The 20,656-nt window shown below is 38.8% G+C and overlaps 1 protein-coding gene across 1 annotated transcript in view; it reads right to left on the bottom strand.

Moving 5' to 3' along the window:
• Nucleotides 1-1,770: 1,770 nt before the first annotated feature.
• LOC143890013 (lysine-specific demethylase JMJ705-like) overlaps nt 1,771-20,656 on the bottom strand; it is a 58,681-nt gene continuing 39,795 nt past the window's right edge. The window contains exons 6-7 of the mRNA XM_077394492.1: nt 9,701-10,456; nt 1,771-3,504 (exon numbers count right to left, since the gene is read on the bottom strand). Coding sequence (XP_077250607.1) covers nt 2,255-3,504; nt 9,701-10,456 — 2,006 coding nt within the window. The 3' untranslated portion in view covers nt 1,771-2,254. The remainder of the gene's footprint in view (nt 3,505-9,700; nt 10,457-20,656) is intronic.

Genomic DNA, 20,656 nt, shown 5'->3' with positions numbered 1-20,656 from the left:
ACAGAATGGTAGATGGTGTGCGTGGGTTTGGGTTTAGAATGTAGGCCTTACTATGTCAAAACGTGAGGTTTTAAAATGGTGGGCCCCACCCATATACTATGCATAGTTGCAAAATGATGGGCCTCACCTAAACATGTGTGGGGCCCACCCATTTACTGCATGAGGTGTGGAGAAAATTCAGTAAAATATTTCTATAGAAAAAGATTTCAAATAAAAATTTTCCATAGAAAGAAAACCAACGACGAGATTTCTGTTCTCGTTGAGATCATATTAGCACACCTGCGTTATCTTTTAACAGATGTGCTGCCCCAGCCAAACCCCCCACCAGATTGACCCACCAAAGCAAGCCTTGGATCCGTCCCAATTTATTGAGATTTATTGATGTATTTTTCAAAAGCAAAGTGATATTTTCACCTATTGTTGAAAATAACATAAAAACATATGTGAAAGTGCAATACTGAAGTCAAACAAAAGGCCAAATTTCATGGGCGAGATTTTCTCACTTCGATTTTGTGGGATTTTCCTTTTTATAACTGACATTTTCTTCCTTTTTCAACTCAGCCATGTCGATGGAGAAATTCAAAAATCCAACCCACTAATTGTAGGGAGAGATGCAAAAAACTAGTTACGTGGGGGAGAGATTCAAAAAACCAAGCTGCCAGGAATATTTTTGGGATTTTTTTTTTCATGATAAATGGGTGTATCCAAGTGGCCACTAATCACCAGACACTACTTTCCTGTTTTTATCATGAAAAAAAAATCATCCTAGCAAATGGGCCCCTGTTTGGTTGCCGGGTTTTTTTTGTTCCTGGGAGTTTTGTGGGAGAGTAAGTTAAATTTTGGTCCCACCCCATGTTTGGTTGCCTATTAATACTAGGTTTATTTTAATCCCACTCTTGTAATGATTACTTGTGGGGTGAATTTTTTAATCCCACTTTTGTAATGATTGCCTTTTCATCCTATCCCAAGATAACCCCAGGAACAAAAATAAACTCATGAACCAAAAATAAGCTTGAGAAGAATTTTTTTCTGCCCAACAGTTCAAGCAACCAAACAAAGGTATTTTTTTTCCCCACCATATCTCCCAAGGTATTTTTTTCTCCCACATAACCAAGCATGGGATTTTTATTTTACTAGGATACTTGTAGGACTTTTTTTTTCCCACCTATCTACCAGGGTATTTTTTTCTCCCACATAACTCCCAGGAACAAAAAAAACCCGGCAACCATACAGAGTAAGGGGAAAAACTTTTCCCAAAATACACTAAAAAGAAACATGGTTAGTATATATTATTATGGGATTTGCTAGGGACTTTCGCAGAAAGGCATTCGTAGCTGGCTGTTGCATGAGAGATCAGCCACCTCAGATGAATTAAATGAATAAGACAAAATCTGCTGGAAAGATACCACGTTGAATGAGAAAGCAGCCACCTCAGATGAATCAAGTCAATCGATAGATTGATTGATAGATATGCAAGTAATGGGTATTATAGTTATATATCTATCTTACTTAATGGCTTCCCAAGTGGCTTTAATGTCGTTTTGCAAGATTAACTTCAGATAGTCTTGCTTGCAAATAAAGACCAATTTTGGTGGCCTTATATATTGTTTTGCAAGACTTCATCAGCATTGATTGAAATGAAATCACCCACAAATCCTAGTCTTTCGAGGGGGAAATCACCTGCTAGTTGGCCCTCCACCTCCCCTGAGACCTGAGATCAAGACTTGAGTATGATCAATGTGCTATACACATGGTAGATTGTACTTCATAAACTAAACTGGACCATTCTTCAAAATTACAATGTAAACTAACAGTACAAAACTAAATTTTAGCAAATCATTACAACTTCTAAGATTAACAATGATTCGACAGTTATAACGGACTTGAGCCGAACGCCTTGGAGTAAAAAGAAATGGGCGGCGATTAACGTCGCAAGTTCAACCACAGCTTACTTAGCCCACAAATGAGAGTGAGTGAAAAAAACTAGTGTTCCTTCAGTCATTCTATGTAGGAGGGCATCCTCTGCACTTGGGAGCTAACAATCACTTTAGAGGGTTTGAAAGCTGCTGGGCTGTTCCAGTTGTTGTGATAATTAAATGGGCCAAATGAAAGCCCAGAGAAAATCAGATGATGTTCATAAATAAGAAAAAAAAATAGAGGATGATCACTGACCTACTCTACTCTTCTATCAATGACAATGTATAATTTACAACCCTTTGGATGGGAAACAAAAATCATGTTTCTGTTGAAATTATCATCCTTTCACTTTCTTCTTGGAATGACCAGTCTTCCGCTTGTGACGGCTGAAATCGGACACAAATCGGAATGTTTGACCACAACCTGCCTCACGACACACGTAAGGCCGAGCTCCTGTGTGCACCCTGATATGCTCTGTTCTTGCCCATGCCCACTTGAATGACATCTTGCACCCCTTCCATGGGCATTTCAGAGGGCGGTCATCGATGTGAACCCGCCTGTGCTGCACCAGATACTTGTGAGAGAAGAATTTCTTCCCACACCCCTTCACGGAGCATATATTGCGCTTGTGTACTAATAGCTCTTGCTTTGTGTGAAAGCCCATAGTGCAACCATCCATATCACACTGATATTCTGCGTCATTGTCTTTTATTATCATATCACTGTTACTTGGAGCTCTGTTCACTTTCTTCTTCTTGATTTGCCTCTCACCTTCCTGTTTGACTTTAGCTTCTAGTTTTTGAGGTCGTCTTCTAAGACGTGTGCTCGGACCGCCTTCAATCTCATCTTTTGAACTCGAATCGCTTAGACCGATGTTCTTGTCACTATCCATACGAAGAGGAGTCCCATGTTGTACAACCGAACTTCGGAGAATCCTTCCACGTGGTGGTGAGGCATTTTCAGGTGAATTTTCTTCGGCTTCAAATGCATTGTCCTGTTGGTGACATTTGGGTTTCTTGGTGCCTGCCTTCTCCAGCTGTTTTCTCCTCTTCTTTCCATATTTCCTTACGCTTGGAAAGGAATTCCTTTTGGAAGGAATCATTTGGTGTTCCATATCGAGCGTTTGATTTGTATCTTGAGTGTGAAATTCTTCTTTTATGTGTTCTTGTTCTCGACTATCCCTATACGCTAGATAAGGATGTACCTGGTTCGACATCCATACCTTCCCACACCATTTGCCAGCAACAACTATTTTCTTCTGCTTGCCAGGCTTCTTCCTGAAAACCTTTGGTTTTATAGGGGAGTTGCCTGGTGTGGAGCGGCCAAATGCCTTGTATAAGACTGAATTGTATGGCATTTGCTTGCTATAGAGAGGAGATTTGCTGAGATTAGCACTATAGTAGAGATTGATGCCCAATTTTACTGTCCAATCACCATTGGATGGTATTGCTTCCTCATTGTCCACAGCTAATTGGATTTTTTCTTTATCATTCAAGGTGGCCTCCCTGAATGGAATCTCATTCCAGTAATAACTGATTCCAAGCTCTTCCGCCAATGATTTTGCTTGCCCTTCTACTTTAGGATAGTCTGCAAGCGCATATGAAGTTGTTAATAAATGGAAAAATGTAACCAACCTCAACGAAGGTAGTTAACTCTGGAAACATGTGGATGTGAGAAGCATGAAAATCATGTACTTTTAAGCATTTTGTTGTGGTGTCATGAATTACGGATATCTGTATGGACCTAGTTTTGCCTCATATCACCCATGTCTGACGCAGAAAATAAACCAGAAATTTCTGTCACTGCACTAATTAATTGTACATATGATACAGTAAATGGGTCTCATAGATGGCACAGTATATGCACTATATACTATATTATATTAAGATACCACAGAGCCCAATTCTATGTTATGTATAATGGGATTCTCAATCTTTAATGCGCAAATTAATATTTACGTTGAATTTTATTCTCTTTTTAAGATAATTTTTTTTTTTTAATATTCATCACCTGTATTTTTTTTTTCTTGAAAGGTATCACCCGCATATTGATAACAAGTGTGAGCCATGAAGATTGGCATGCTGGGGACTAGTGTTGGTTTTTTTTTTTTTTTTCGATTTTGTGTGTGTGTGTGTGTGTGGGGGGGGGGGGTCGGTAAAAGTATTTTAAAATATTCATCACCCAACATATCGATACATGTGTGAGACATGACCCACCAAAGATTGGCATACCCATGACCCTTTGGGAACTTTGGGAGGTCTTTTATTCAAGTATTCAGTTAGTACTTTTCTTATATTTAAAAAGTTATGGTAGTCAGACATTAGTACATGAGTTTATGTTAGAGTAGGAGTTTAAGTGACAGGTAAATTCGTCTTTCATGTTTCATTATGTAAGGTTTAAAAGGGGCATCAAATCCCATGAATTTTGGGTTAATGGATTTTACTTTGCCTTGTGAAAAGAGAGAATTTCTCCCCTTTGGTTTCAACATCCAAATTGTGAGCTTGCGTGGAGCTTAGGGCATTTCAAGCATAAGTGATTTATCATTCTTTATTATCTCTTCCATTGATAAGGATTTACCCTCCCACAGCATGCGTGAGAGATTAAGAAATAGTAACACTTAAAAGCCCAATCAGCAACTAACACAACGATTGGAATTTAACCAATACTTTGACCATGCTCTGCATAATGAGCTAGATGAGAGGGAATAAAACACTATCTTTGCCAAATTCATGGGAAAGGGGCCCTATCGACTCTAAGCCATATAAACATTATGGGCAATTTTGCATTACCCTCAGCCATAATTTCTCCAAATTAGACGTCAACATTTGATAAATTGAATGTATCACCTATGTCAAAGTATAAAAGATAAATACTGCCTTTCTCCAACAGCTTAAGCTTTCGGAGAAGTTGGTAAGTTAACATGGTATCAGAGCCAAAGGTCTCGAGTTCAAACCTCCCGGATAGCAAAAATCTACATGCGATGGTCAGCCCAAAGTGAGACTACATGTGCCACGTGTTTGCCAAGTGGGCCCCACACGTGCGGGGGAGTGTTAAAGTATAAATGATAAATACTGCCTTTCTCCAACAGCTTAAGCTTTTGGAGAAGTTGGTAAGTTAACAACCTACAAATTACATCTCAAATTAGGATACCACTATATTCATGTGTTCAAAATAAAGATCCATATGACAGTCTAGAGAACCCATGAAGTCAGGGTTCAAGTCAAATCGCCACCAGGGACAACTTCGATCTATCAATAAATTCTCCAACTTAAATGTGGCCTAACTTTGATTATTATGATTTCAGATTTGGAATTGCAAATATTAAAAAACTCTGGAGAAGTTTAGGAGCTCAACTCAACTAAGCCTTTGTCCCAAACTAGTTGGGGTCAGCAACTAGTTTTTTGAGCTATTGTTTAGGAACTATTAGAGAAAATTTAACTAACATTAAAAAAATCACAAAAGGAAATTTTAGCATAATTGAGCTATTGTTTAGTTATTATGTATGCCTGGGTTCTATTACTTCTAAATTAGTTTTTTTTTTTTTGACTAGTTTCACTTCCTTTTTCACATTTTGGGATTTTTCTCCTTTTTTTTCTCTTGTTTGTCTAGCATCTTTCTGAAAGCCTTCTTGCATCTTATTTTTTTTCATTCCAATTAATTTGCCCAACAAATTTGAGTGAAGTACATGAAACATAAGTTTGTTAATGGGCGAGCAAAGGAAAACCGAAAAGAATAACCAAAAAAAAAACAAGAATGTGTGGTGTTTGCATGAGATAAACTTGGAAACCCAGAAGTTACAGATATCTGTGTGAAAAAGTATAGAACACAGACAAACTGCCAAGGTTCGAGCAAAGAATGTACAACAAAAGTTATCGTTTGAAAAGATATCTGTCCTATTACAACATATGAGCATATTTTCATTTTGGGAAAGCTCACCATAAATTTACGGATGATTTGAGTGCAACTTCTTCGAAAATCAAGGAAACCACAAATAGCACAACAAACAACGGCCTTGAATATTTAGCAATATGGATGTCTATATCATATCAGCATATGAGCATATGTCCTATTACAACATATGAGCATATTTTCATTTTGGAAAAGCTCACCATAAATTTACGGATGATTTGAGTGCAACTTCTTCGAAAATCAAGGAAACCACAAATAGCACAACAAACAACAGCCTTGAATATTTAGCAATATGGATGTCTATATCATACCAGCCTGCCCATATTTTGATAGTACCAGCCAGAACAGTGTGATGAAACCCTATTTTGGACATTGATTCCTAAAATATAAGATATATTCAAAACTAAATCTTCAGATAATATATGTAATTATTGTAATTTATATTGGTTGCATAATAAAATTTAGATAACTTCTCAAGTCCCGGACATAAGACATAGTGTTAAATAAACAAATATAGTGCATGCACAAATGCACGAATGTGATGCACGCTAAAATGTGCTCAACTCAACTCAACTAAGCCTTTGTCCCAAACTAGTTGGGGCCAGCTAATGAATCCTTAAGAAAATTTTCATGAAGGTGAAAGGATCTACCCAGCTCAAATTGACTAAGTCTAATCCTGACACTAGTTGTTAAATAAACAAATATAGTGCATGCACAAATGCACGAATGTGATGCACGCTAAAATGTGCTCAACTCAACTCAACTAAGCCTTTGTCCCAAACTAGTTGGGGCCAGCTAATGAATCCTTAAGAAAATTTTCATGAAGGTGAAAGGATCTACCCAGCTCAAATTGACTAAGTCTAATCCTGACACTAGTTGGGTTCGTCTACATGGATCATTTTGTTCCATTCTAGCCTATCCAAGGTCATATTCTTTGTTATGTTCCTAGCCCTCAAGTCTTTCCTCACTGTTTCTACCCAAGTTGTTTTCGGTCTGTCGTTACCTCTTTTTACTCCAACTTGGCACGAGTCACTTCTTCTCACTGGGGCATCCAAAAGCATACGTTGGATATGCCCAAACCATCTTAAGCAATGCCCTCTCATCTGCTCCTCAATTTGTGCCACCCCCACTTTTTTACGGATGTCTTCTTTTTTAATTCGTTCTTTTTTAATTCGATCTAACCTTGTGTGGCCGCACATCCATCTAAGCATTTGCATCTCCGCTACACTCATCTTATGCACATGCTACTTCTTGGTGGCCCACCATTCTGAGCCGTACAGCATGGTTGGCCTCACAGCTGTCATATAAAACTTTCCCTTCAACTTGGTAGGTATTTTACGATCGCACAAAACTCCAGAAGCATGCTTCCTTTTCAACCAACCTGCTCGTATTCTGTGGTTAACATCCTCTTCAATCTGGTAGGTATTTTACGGTCGCACGGAATTCCTGAAGTATGCTTCCTTTTCAACCAACCAGCTCTTATTCTGTGGTTAACATCCTCTTCAATCTCTTCTTCCTTATGTAGGATTGAACCAAGCTAGCGAAAGATATCCATCTTAGGTACCTCTTGTCCAGTCATATTTACTACATCCTCGCTCTGCTTCCTTACATTACTAAAGTTGCACTCCATATACTCTGTCTTAGTCCTGCTCAGTCTAAAACCTTTGGATTCCAAAGTAGTTCTCCATAACTCTAGCTTAGCATTAACTCTTGCTTTGGTTTGTTCAGTTAATACTATGTCATCTGCAAATAACATACACCACGGCACGTCGTCCTGGATACCCTTCGTAAGTTCATCCATAACTAGAGTAAAAAGATAAGGGCTTAGAGTTGATCCTTGGTGCAGTCCTAGTGTAATTGGAAACTCACTAGACGTGCCATCCGTAGTTCTGACACTAGTTACTGCTCCACGTACATATCAACATATTTAGTAGGTACTTTTTTCCCTTCAAGGACCCACCACATAACACTTCTAGGAACCTTATCATACGCTTTCTCCAAATAAATGAAAACCATATGAAGGTCCTTTTTATTTTCTCTAAATCTCTTAATTAACCGCCTAATCAAGAAGATAGCTTCCATAGTCGATCGTCTGGGAATAAAGTCAAACAGATTCTCTGACACCTTAGTCTCTTTTCTTAGTCTATGCTCAATTACCTTCTCCCAAAGCTTCATGGTGTGACTCATTAGCTTAATTCCTTGGTAATTGGTGCATCTCTGGATATCCCCTTTTTTCTTATAAATAGGTATTAATGTATTCCTCCACTCATCATGCATCTTTTTAGTCTTCAAAATATTGTTCAATAATCTAGTTAACCAAACCAAACCCACATCACTCAAGCATCTCCAAGTCTCAATCGGAATACCGCCAGGCCCCATAGGCTTACCTAATTTCATCTTGGCCATCGCAAAAATTAACCATACAAGTGCTATATGAATAAATTTATTATGAGACTTGTGTGTGACTTGACTACAATTGTGCAATGCTTGTGTTCGCTATAGATAGCTCACTCAAAGATACAAATTATTTTTCTAGTGAACCCCATCATAGTGGAGGCAAGATGCACGAATTTTGCATCAGACAAATAATCATAACAGTTGGTTAGTATATTGCTGATTTGGTAGGCTCGCATGAGGCCATTCACATGGTCTTCGTCCCATGTTGAACATAGATTCTATTTGTAGGTTCAATGCCTATAAAATCAACTATTTAGCTTCCTTTAGAAACTTCAATGTTGCATTATTGATCAAGGGCTAGAATTATCTAATTAATGAACTCAAAACTTTGGACGTAGACAAGAACTCGGCCATGGTAAAAGTGAGTCGTCGACTTGGGCAAGTCAGTGATTGATGTGATAATATTTTCATTAATTTGATAGAGCAAAACTTGGATTTGGACGAGAACTCGGCCAAGGTAAAAAGGAAGTCATCAAAACGACATTCAGTGCTACATATAGCTGATGACATGAATTCGGTCTGTTTGCAGACACAATTCACTAGGATGGCATAGCTCAAAAGTATTATATTTATTTACAAAAGGCACGATGGAAATGCCATTAAAAGCAACAAACCACTATTGCACGCCATGTATTTCTTTCATTTATTTCCTTATCCATAACTGACTTACCTGCAATTAAATACAGCCCATAAAACCCTAAAAAGACAAAAAATTTAGGCATTTCATGAAGATGGTCAGAGAGAGGATCTTGGTGGTTATGTGAGGGGGAAAAGAATAGACAAAAAAGGTTTGACGTAAACAGAAAGAGGGGCCGGGTTGGGGGGAGGATTGGGGGATTCGTAAGGGGACGACAAAGAGAGAAAAAAATTACAATAATAATCAATTTCTATTTCCAGTAGATAAACAGCATACTTAAATAAATAACACCTTTTATTTTATTTCTATTGCCATTAAATATTGGGGGTTGCTCAATGAAACCTAAATTTCTAGTTATGTATAGTATATATTATTTCATTTTCTGTCCTTTGTGGATTATAATGGGCTTTGTAGCATATCCTTTTTATTCATTTAAATAACATACTAGGCATGCTATACGCTTCAATGATAATTCAAAATATAAAATAATTATTGAATGTATACTTAGTGAATCTTTATCAAATTTCAACTTCACTTGTAATTTTAGTACATACTGCATTTTGGCCATCGCAAAAATTATCAACAGGGCCACGATTTAGTATAGGAATGTGATGAATTTATTGAATATAAAGGAATTACACCATACAGAAAAGGGCGATACATCAGAAAATGTGCTTTAAAATGTGAATTATGTACAAGACCAATAAAATATTGGTTTGAATAAAGCATTAGTTCACTACGGAAACTAACAGCTTGTGGGCAAATTGTACGAGAACTCACCTGGATGACACACAAGCAATGTATGTACACCACCTAACGGGCGGAGTTGCTTTTCTATCTCCATAGCATGTTCTAGACAAAAGATATGCATTCTAGAAGAATCATTGTCGGATCGTTTCATAAATGATATGTTAGGGTTCTTTCTTGGCGCATCAATATTGCTGAACTGGCTTGTTCCAGGAAAGTTTTCAGTCGCTGCACCGTCTGAAATGTAGCATGAGGGATCGGAAAGCTCCCCAGAACCAAATTTCGGATGATCCATTTTAATACCACACGGATGGAGTTTAGAAGATCCAATGAATGTGTGACAAATACCATCTGTTTCCTTGCAATCTACCTCTGTTATACTCCCAGATGTTGTTGCCATGTTTCTATTTGTACCCTCAAAACTATGTGTTTCCACTGATACTGGATTTAGCATGCCATCATTCCAAGGGGAGCAATCCGGGATTTGTTGATATCCGTACTTGACTTTAGCACTTTGTAGTTCATGGACAGTAGAAATATGAGTACAACCAGAAATTTGAGGAGAACCCTCGTTCCCAGAAAATGAATTTGGTGAGGGTTGCACTGCTTCCTCCTCAGAGTCTGATGAGTCCCCATATATAGAAGCTAATAGATCAAGAGAGGATATGCCTTTATGTGATACAGGAGCAGAAACCACTTCAAGATTTTGATTTGGAATGTGGATTTGATAGTCGCTAGACTGGACAGGGATATCAATCAAAACATCCTTGTCATCCTTCTCCATTTGTTCTGCACGAAACCAGGTAGGTTAAATATTTAAATTAAAATTTTCACTAAATGAAAATTTGAAATAATAATAACCACAAAAAAAGCAGCATCCACAAGGACAAATCACCTGCCTGCATATGAGTAGCATTTACAAGCTGTCTGAAATCAACATGCAAGATAAAATATGAAGAATCAATCTTCATAGTTTTTTTTTTTTTAATGGTGGAATCAATTTTCATAGTATATTTCATATATAGCTTTAAAGTTCCTCTTACTTGCTATGAATCATATAATTGTAATCCCTCCCATTAAATATGACTGCCAAAAAAATTTCATACAATTCAACCACCAAACTGCAAATTGCAACTGCATGTAGAACCAATTCAAATATAAATCACTTATATAAAGAGTTGTTAATGCATGTTTATCTAGCTGCTTAAGGTCATACAAGCCTTATCACCAACTATATGAATGAATTTTGTCAAGCTCAACCACCAAATAGGTGAATATTTTTTCTAGAGCATTTTTAGTTTTTTAAATTGACCCTTAAGAGTAGTTTCTGCCATTTCAGGTTGAGGGCTAGAAGAGCTCAAGTTTGCTTTGAAATTTAAGCTTTTCAATGATAAGTAAAACGTGCAGAATAGGGAGTGTTTTGACAAGATGAGGACCATGAAGCTAGTCTCTTCAAGATAGGGCCGCTTTAGAAAGGAAAGAGATGGCTTCTCTGTGAATGGCTAAAATGATGGAAAAGAGCACTGCTGAAAACAGAGCCCATGAAAAGGAAAGGAGCAAAATTACTGTAGACAAAAATGGCTGAAGTTACGTGGCAGAACAAAGAGGACCAAAAATAGGAGCGCAGTCAGAGCATGCAAGTCAACATTTCAAATCGAAGGCATACTTTTGTGAGAGTATGATTATTAAGTCTTTTGAACACCTTAATACTGTCAAGAGAGCACCTAGTTTACGCCTTCAACAATTTGACAGTCAAGATCCTGAGATAGCTTTGGGGCTAGAAAATTGCTTCCAGTAAGTGGAGGTTAAGTAGGCGGCCTTTGTTTTTTATAGTGATCAAGCTCCTCGGCCTAAAGGGCTCCCCATCAGATCAGTTGATAATCATGTGGCATGTTAAGAAGAATGCCCCTTTTTTTTTTTGAATGATTGCAAATTTATTCAATAAGAAAAAGGAAGACCGAGGTGGTCAACCAGACAGAACAAAGAGGAGCCACAAAGAGAACATAAAGATATAGCAAGAAAACTAAAGAAAGCAAGGATCTTGGGAGGGAGAAAATCAAACATCTCCAACCCCTGCTTCCCAATGCCATCTCTAGCAAGTCTATCTGCCGCACTGTTAGTGGACCTTCTAGTGTGTTCAAAAATGATTGACGACCCGACCCTTCCACCGTCTTGAATCTCGTCAAAGAAGTGAGAGAATCTCCAAGGAGGAACAACCAATCCACAAAGCCACCGAATGACATTCTTGGAGTCTCCCTCCACTATCACCTTTTTTTCTTGAAAGACGATAAATATATATATATATATATATATATATATATATATATATATATATGAGGAAAATGATTGTGAGCTTGAAGCTCATATAGCTTATATGAGCTTGAGGGCCCAAACACATGGGTCCCACATTTTTTGTGGTGATCCAAACCATTCATTTGCAAGGCCCCATCATAGATAGGGTGTGTACCAAAAATCAGCTCCATTGGACCATCCTAACCCCTCCAAAAGCGGAGGGCAAAAATGGGCAGAGTTGTGGCAAACGGTGTCTGTCCATTTTGCCCTCCACTTTTGGATGGGTTAGGATGATCCTATGGAGCTGATTTTTTGTACACACCCTATCTATGTAAGGGCCTTTCAAATGAATGCTTTGGATCATCCTAACAATGTGGGCCCACATGTGTTTGGGCCCTCAAGCTCATATAAGCTATATGAGCTTCAAGCTCACAATCATTTTCCTCTATATATATATATATATATATATATATATATATATATATATATTATAAATCTAACCGAAAATTTACAAGAGATAGGGACCAGTAGTCCTGTACATATTTACAGCGTCAAGGATGCCAAGAAAAAAAAAATCCCAAAAATCCTTATAATTTGTCATTCGTCAAGGACCACCCTTCCAAACTAAAAAAAAATACCTCTAAAACACTAAGAACCAGAACCCTGAAAAGAGAACCTCTTACAAAGACTTCCCTTAAGATGAGCACCTCTGTAAGTCCGTGAGGAGCCCAACTATTTCAGAAGCAAATACCTCCCCATCAAGACTGATGACCGAGAGTTCCTCATCCAATGGTTCTTTATCTATTGATGCCTTCTTCCTATAAATCATAGCCTCCTCCTCCTTCTCCCACATAAGAAGTCTTGCGGCCTTTTCCTCTGACATCACCTTGATAAAGAAGGGATGCTTGTGCATGGGAGAACGAGTTTCTTTCACGTTGCGTGACCCAGTCAATTTGTAAAATACTTCTAGCCTTCTATTAGCCGCCTCTTTAAATAGCTTCCATTGACATTTTAGAAAATCTCTAAGGACTTCTCTATGCGTGGGTGATTGTTTGGAGGCTAGTTCCTCATTATACACCATCGCTTTCATCCTTCTCAAAGAGTCCTCCATCTTCGATAATTCCACCGCTCGTTCCTCTTCCAGCCCGGAATCGGGGGATTCGAAGAAGACGGGCAATATGAGGACGAAGCGTTCTGATTTTCCATCTTGTGTATAGATGTGATTTTTCCTTCATTCGGATATATTAGAGGGAAAACAAAGAGGCAGGAGGTGGTAATGATGAACCACCTTGGGAGGATTACTGACTATATGCCAGGTGTCCAAACTCGCATTGAATATTGCATGCAAGATCTCCTTCTATCATACATGAATATTAATAACGTCGAAGTAGCAATTTCCGGCTTCCCATCATATATTCAAGTTCCGAGAAATGAATATTTTACTCATATCTCGAAGATTTCCTTGGGGGTTCTGTCCCAAAACAGGTGTTTCAGTCATTCCTTTGTTAAATGAGAGTAATCGTTCATCCAATTGACGCAACGCTACATCGGCAATATCAGAATAAAAGTACCTTCCCAGACACAATCCCCTAACCCCAACCAAGACTTGGGGCACCCCCTCATCCACAAACGACACATACATTGGGTAGCGAGGGGGCTCCAACACACCTCGTTTTATTTATCTTTAAAGCTTCAACCCCTTCTGATGTGAATTTCAAGGGGATACCCTTTTGTCCTTGGATAATCTTCCACAAGATGACCTCCCGACGGAATCATATGTATCCATTCTGAATCCTTATTTCCCTAGATGCGCATCTTTCGTCTTTCTAAGTTCCGGCAATGTTCCCTGGGGGGGTAGTCCAAAAGTCTCAGACCTGTTGATACCCAGATCTTTCCTTAACTTCGCGAGTCTACACTTCAGTAGCTTTTGACGCATGGAACTGACATGCCAAGAAGGTTGTTTATTCCTTCTCTGGACCCTCTCTTTGTAGGTTCTAATAACGTGGGGAGAAGGCAAACTAGACTAGGAGGGTTTGAAAATCCCTAGACCCTGTATCCATTCATAGGAAGGGACAGAAAGGAGGGAGACACAATACCCTGCAAGTGGACCTGACACTGCTGTCAGGTGATGAAATTTTAAATTTGAATTCGTGGGCCCCATAGGGTCAACGGTCTCCCTACCCAGAGTTTCCGAGCAATGTGATAGCATCGTCCCTGGCACCGTCGGTAGCTTTTCCGGATTCTGAGTACCAATCTTCGAGGGGTCAAACTCAAGAAGGGGAGGAGCCTTTCTAGATTGAGGATTTTGATTTACGGTTTCAGCACCCAACTGACGTCTATTACTCCGAATTTCAACTCCGACAGTATAACATTGGCCCAATGTTCGGATCTGAAAAGAGGTTGGAAGTAACTTCCACCACTGAACGAGAATTTTAGCTGATACGAATGACATGCATTGGTTATGATCCCCTTCCTTTTTTACTCCCAAGACTCGACCAAGTAAGCTACCTAAAGCTTCAATTGTTGATAAGGCCCAAACAAGAAGAGGGATGCCATAAAAGTTAATCCATATCGTCTCCGCACCTTGGACATACTCTGTACTCCAGGTAGAGAGAGATTGCAATTTGCTATCCCACGCCTCCATTCCTTTGGCCAGGATCATAGCGGCTTCCTCCTCCGACTCAAACACAAACAAAACCTTATTCTTTGATAAGTAGCATGGACAGGAAGAGAAGGGATATTCCAGGATCTCTTAGCCCACTGCCAAAGATCATCAAGGGATTCAGATGTATTCCTCTTATTCCCGATGAGGCAGTTTTTAAGGGTATCCAGTCTTGTTTCCACTTCCTTGCCCGAGATGATTAAAGACGGCGTACCCCCCTCAATCAGAGAAGAGGTCGTCCCCAAATCAGGCCATCGATCAGCTTCCTTAATGGCATTATCCAAAGTAGCATCCGGGTTGGTTTTTTCCTCACCAGATGAGAGAGTACCCTCCATTCTAGTTAAATGGCACCTCCGGCATTTGTCCCTCCATCTGAAATTGAGATAGTTACAGGATGAGCAATTCCAATCCCCGGGTCCCCAATTTGAATTCTCCTTATTTCTTCTTTTCCTTAACTTTGTTCGTGGATATGGGATTGTACCTCTAGGTAGGTGGTCCCGATTGTTTTGCTTACACCATCGATAATCAATATTCAAACATAACCAATCCTCCGGCATTTTTTTTAAGAGATGACATTGTTTTGTCCACTATCACCTTATCCATACAATCAATATTCAAACACTTCAAGGAGAACGCCCTTTTCACCACATTTTCTCTCAAAAAGAAGTGGGACTTAAAACCATAGTGTGTACAAAATTCTGGCCGGCGAGTGGTGGGTCATGTTGTTTTTCACTGATTTTCCTGGTTCATTGAATGCCATAAAGTATTGTAAACAGGTTCGTGATAATTTGCCAAAACTAGTGAACTACGAACAGCCACAAAAGGTAAGCGACTCAATGCTCAATCGATTTTCGACTCACATAGTTTCAACCATGGTTTTAAATTTCGACAGAAATCTGAAATTTTGATCCGAAATTTCCGAAATTTCGGATTTACCGGATTTCGGCCGAAATTTCTTTAAATTGATTTTTTTCAAAAATATATAATTTTTCCGGAATTTCATCTGAAGTTACCAAAATGTTAAATAATACTTTCGGCCGAAATTTCGGTTTCGGAAACTGAAACTGAAATTTAAATTCATGGGTTCAACTCCTATGTATTGACTTTCCACTTCTGAGTCTGAAGTGAACTTCACACCTTCCATTATTGGGATTTGATGATGATTTTCCTAAGTAAATTTATGATTGAGATAGCACAAACCAAATTTACAAACTGAAGAAACATACACCTAACGAACGGGGTTTGTACGAAAGTTGTGGACAATGAATCATGAGCTCAAACCTGAACCAAGCAAACCCTTGAACCTGGTAATATCGGTCTTTCCTTCAAAAAAAGAGCCTTCGTGAAGGGAAGGTAAATTCCTGGTGGTAGAAAGACTGCTTAATAGTGTGTGGGTCTGAATCACAAGCAGGGTAGACCAGTTGTTATTTCTAAAGTGAAATATGGGACAGGAGTATGATCCTGTTGAGTGAAACTTATCAAACAAGTTCATGAGGCCAGGTTTCGGATTTGATGGGGTATCCCCTCGGCTCTGTTATCTATACTTACTAATGGATCTGATGAAGCTCCTTTCAATGCTCCAAAAGTATTTGGCAAGGGGACCCCCCACTTTTTTGTTTACCATCATACTTAAAAGCAATGACTGAACATAAAGAATATGAGTCAATCTAAAGTTGATTGAAGCGAATAAGTTCAAGCCTGTGTCTGTGATACTTTATTCGCAGGTAAGCAGGGATTGAAAATAACTTAAATAGTTGGGATTGATAATTGGTTTACGGATGCCACTTCTATTTTGTGATGCTTCTCCCTCTCATGTGCTTCACTTGAGATCAGTCCTTAGGGATTATGTAGCACTTACGGCAGCCAGTGAACCTTAGAAAAGGTAAGGTCATGAATTTGGGAGTGGAATAAGGCCTGTAAGTTGACTTTAGTTGTTTCAGTTGTAAAGTTAGCTTCTCTTTCTGGCTTGTATCGAAAGGCTTCCGCTATGATAAGTAATATTTCTAAAAGATTGTACAACCCGGTGGTGGGGAGGCCCAAAAAAAGATTGTAACGGTATAATTGTTTAGTGCAAATAATCCTCATTAAAGTTTCCCTTCACTTTCCATTTGCCAGCTTTTGTCTCTTCTCAATTCAATAAGGTAAATGATGGTCACTTGGATAGTATTCAAAAGAAGTTTATTAGGCGGGACTCTCCGTAAACTATCCATAGGCCAATCAAATCCTTCTATGAGATGCCTGGCTTAAAAACTCAGCTGAAATCGAGTGATTTCAGTAGAAAACAACTCAGTTTTAGACCAAACCTGGCCAAAGCACACATGTGCAGCATTGAAATGACCAGTCGTGCAAATCTGACATTATGCTTCACAGTATTCCAGCAAAAACATTAAGAAACTAACATGTTGCATTGGGACTGGAGCATGGATCAGAGAATTGGACAAAGAATCATTTTCGGAGCATGGATAAGAGAATTGAACAAAGAATCAGTTTCTTTTTGGAACATTGCTTTTGGGGTATGTTGAGTTCAATATCTATACATTTATCTATATTTTAGGTAGATATATGATGCTATTATACATCCATGCATTTGCCAACAAATCCATTGACCTATTAAATTAGTGGTGGGCTTCTTACTAATTTCAGTTTTGTCTATTATTACAAATCCATTACAACATTATAGATCTATATTTGGTGGTAGATTAGTTAGACATCAACAGTGGGAATACTTAAGTTGCAACATATAAATCACTAAAACATCACTAAAATTTAATAAACATTGCAAATGAAAAGTTGATTACACCCTAATAGACACTGGAACATCAAACCATGTTAAATATAGATTTTCTTCAAGTTATTTACCATTTCATACTTATCTGACATGGGCAATGGATCTTAAATGCTTCAGCTTAAATCAGCTCTATTTCAAAATTTGCGGATTTTGATCCCCACTCTGAAACCAAGTTTTTAGTCCATGGTGAGATTTCTAGTGGTTTTATAAATTTGAGAGATCCATCTACGTAGTTATCATCGTGGTTTTAAATTTTGGCCGAAAGGCTCTGTTTCGGTGGAAATATTTTGATTTTGGCTACTACCGAAAAGAAAATTCACCTGGATTCGGAAAAATACTAGATTTCGCCTGAAATTTTGGGATTTCGTTAATGTTTTGGTCAAAATATGCAAAACATGGAACTTTTCAGATGAAAAAATAAATAAAAGCAAAGTTTATGTCGAAATGTCAACATTTCATTAGAAACCCGCAAAAAAAAAATTAACTCCACTCAGAGAAAAGAGAAGAACAACGAGATTCTTATAAGATTTTATAAAAAAGACAATAAAAAGACACACCAGTGGTGAAGAATTTTTACCTGAATTTCAGCCGTGATTTCGTATCGAAATGTTTCTATAATTTTACAAGATTTGGCCAAAATTTCATACAAAGTACGAAATGTTTCCATTTCGCTGTGACTGAAACCAGAATTTAAAACCTTGGTTGTCATGCATTCAGACTCTTCCAATGGCAAGGGTATATTGTTGGGTGCTTAGTCACACAGAGCGGGAGCAAGGAAGAGGTGATGCTAAAAAAACACTACTAAAGGAGGTTTAGAAGCAAGTGATAGAGTGCGAGCAGGGGTTTGTATTAGGCAGAAGTTTCTTGGAAGTAATGTTGGACCATTATCAAGGACATGATCCTCATAGAAGACCATCTTCATTGTTACGGACTTACACTGTACATTTTCCAACTAAACATGCCAAGTCATGTTTTTGACAGAAGACATTAATATTTATAAATCATACTTATAAGTACATGAGCAAGGGAACAGGAGTCCCCCATGATTACAAGCATTAAAACATCAATACAATATCCAGTGTCAGAAAAAAGTTAACACGATTAAAGAACTGTGAATCCATCTTCCTTCCTTAAACAAAGTTAGCGAACAATTTCCTTAATGATATCCACTCAGTGATGATGGATACCTCTTCATCCTAGAGTCAACCCAACCAATCCACTCTATTCTAAGAGCTCCCGAATTCCATCAGCTCCTCAACACATACCGTAAGGCTCCCTTTGGCAGTAGCAAGTTAGTAAGAGGCTTGACAGCAATCGAACAACTACATCGTTTCATACGCACGTCTTGTTCCACAGAACAGAAAAGAAATACATCCGACTCGGCGAAGAATATGATTCCTCAAGCCCATTTTAATATTCCTTTACTATCTTCCAATTAGCACTACTGATAAGGAAGCCAGCCGGGATCCAGCTTGTAACAAAAGCTATAATTCCTTTAAAACTTAAATGATTCCTTAAGTTGAGGTCTCCTTAAACCCCCTCTCCATCTTTATTTTCAGCCTCCTTTGTTCTTTCCTTTTTCTCTTCCGCATCCCTAGCCTCCATGGCTAGGAACATTTCTTAAGTCTTTCCCAAGTCTTCTTCGCATTCAATTCCAAATACGTCCCCCATTCTAAATCATCAAAATCTTATAGAAGCGGTTCTTGATGCTCAGAATCTCTTGAATTATCGATCACCAATTTACCCTTTCCTTTAGACTTCCCACTAGGTCCTTCAAGCTCCCCAATTCGATAGTCTATTTCCATATCTAACTTGTCCTAGGAAGCGATAGACTCATCAACCAGATTGTCACGCCTCTTCTACAGGGTTAAAATTATCGATTGTTTCTCCTCCTCCCAAAGACGCCTACGAGCACGCATTTCCTTTTCTAATATTTTACTAAATATGGGGAGTTCAACGAGAGGCATATGTAGTTCCTTGAAAAGAGGGTTCGAATAGGTATGGATATGCGGCTAGGTTTTTTTGGTTACGAATAGGGATATTTTTTTTTTGGGTTTCTAGGTGGTGCGCTTAGGATTATTGAATTTTTGGGTTTTCAAGTTAGCGTTTTGGGATTTGGAAAAAGGCTAGAAGATAAGGATAAAGCAGAACTTTTGATCTTTGTCTTCACGGTGGAAACTTTTCAACCGCAACACTATTCATGCAGTACTATTCACGCAACACTGTTCATGCGACACTTTTCACACGGCACTATTCATGTGGTATTGTTTATGCGGTACTGTTTGTCGGATTCTCCCTCCGGTGGCGACTGTCTCTGGCTTCACGCTGAATTCTCTCATTTGCTCGTGTGGCTTAAATCTCGACCATTTAGTGGAGCATTTTTTAAACTTTATTGACTCTGGGTATCATGCCTTGGAAGTTTTTGAATCTCTGGGGATTCTTAACACTTGCTGCCGGAGAACCATAAGTTTGGTTAGGCAAGGAGATAACCTGGGTAGACCCCGTGGGCTCCCACCCAAATCTCATATGGGGTCTCTGGGAAGTATTGAAGATAGGGATACCAAAGGGAGGAGATTGGAATTTAGGGCTAGAAGAGTCCCTGGCCGTAGAGCTGCTGAATTCAATCGACGGGTGCTTTCAAATGGCAGTGACTGGATGTGCTCGAAATGCCATTACAAAAATTTCGGGATGCTTAATATCTGCAGGAAATGTTCATAACCAAAGAGTAAAGTGGTTCCAAACATGGTGTTGAGGCCTAAAAATGGTCCTGCCCAAGTTGTTATACATGATGACTTCCCGGCTCTTGATATCCCAGTCAGTTTGGTGGAGGAAAGAAAAAAGAAACTTAAGAGCTGCCTCATTAGCAGTTTGAAATCTGGATCCTAGATGTTAGAAGATGTGTGGGAATGGGCTAAAAGATATTGGGATCTTCCTGAGATGTAGAAGCCTTTTTCTATCAACTCAGTTGATATTTTGTTTTGTTTTGAGTTAGATTCTCAACCAACTTCCATTCTTCGGCGTGGATGTGATGCTCTGGGGGGGGGGGGGGGGGGGGGGGGGGGTATCTCTCTTCTCTCCAGCCTTGGTTTCCGGCATATAATACAGGTGCTAGAACCATTAGGCTAAGATTCTATGATATTCCCCTCTATGCATGGTCCACGTCAACATTGGAGATTCTTAGACAACATCTAGGCAGGTTCTTCAGACGCTTTTTGGCAACCACGACCATTGTTTGACCTTCGCATCA

Source organism: Tasmannia lanceolata, unplaced genomic scaffold, assembly GCF_043159265.1.
Source record: "Tasmannia lanceolata isolate RefF3 unplaced genomic scaffold, GAP_Taslan_0.1 ptg000013l, whole genome shotgun sequence".
Taxonomy (NCBI): Eukaryota; Viridiplantae; Streptophyta; class Magnoliopsida; order Canellales; family Winteraceae; genus Tasmannia; species Tasmannia lanceolata.
This window is presented reverse-complemented; position numbering and strand designations above follow the sequence as displayed.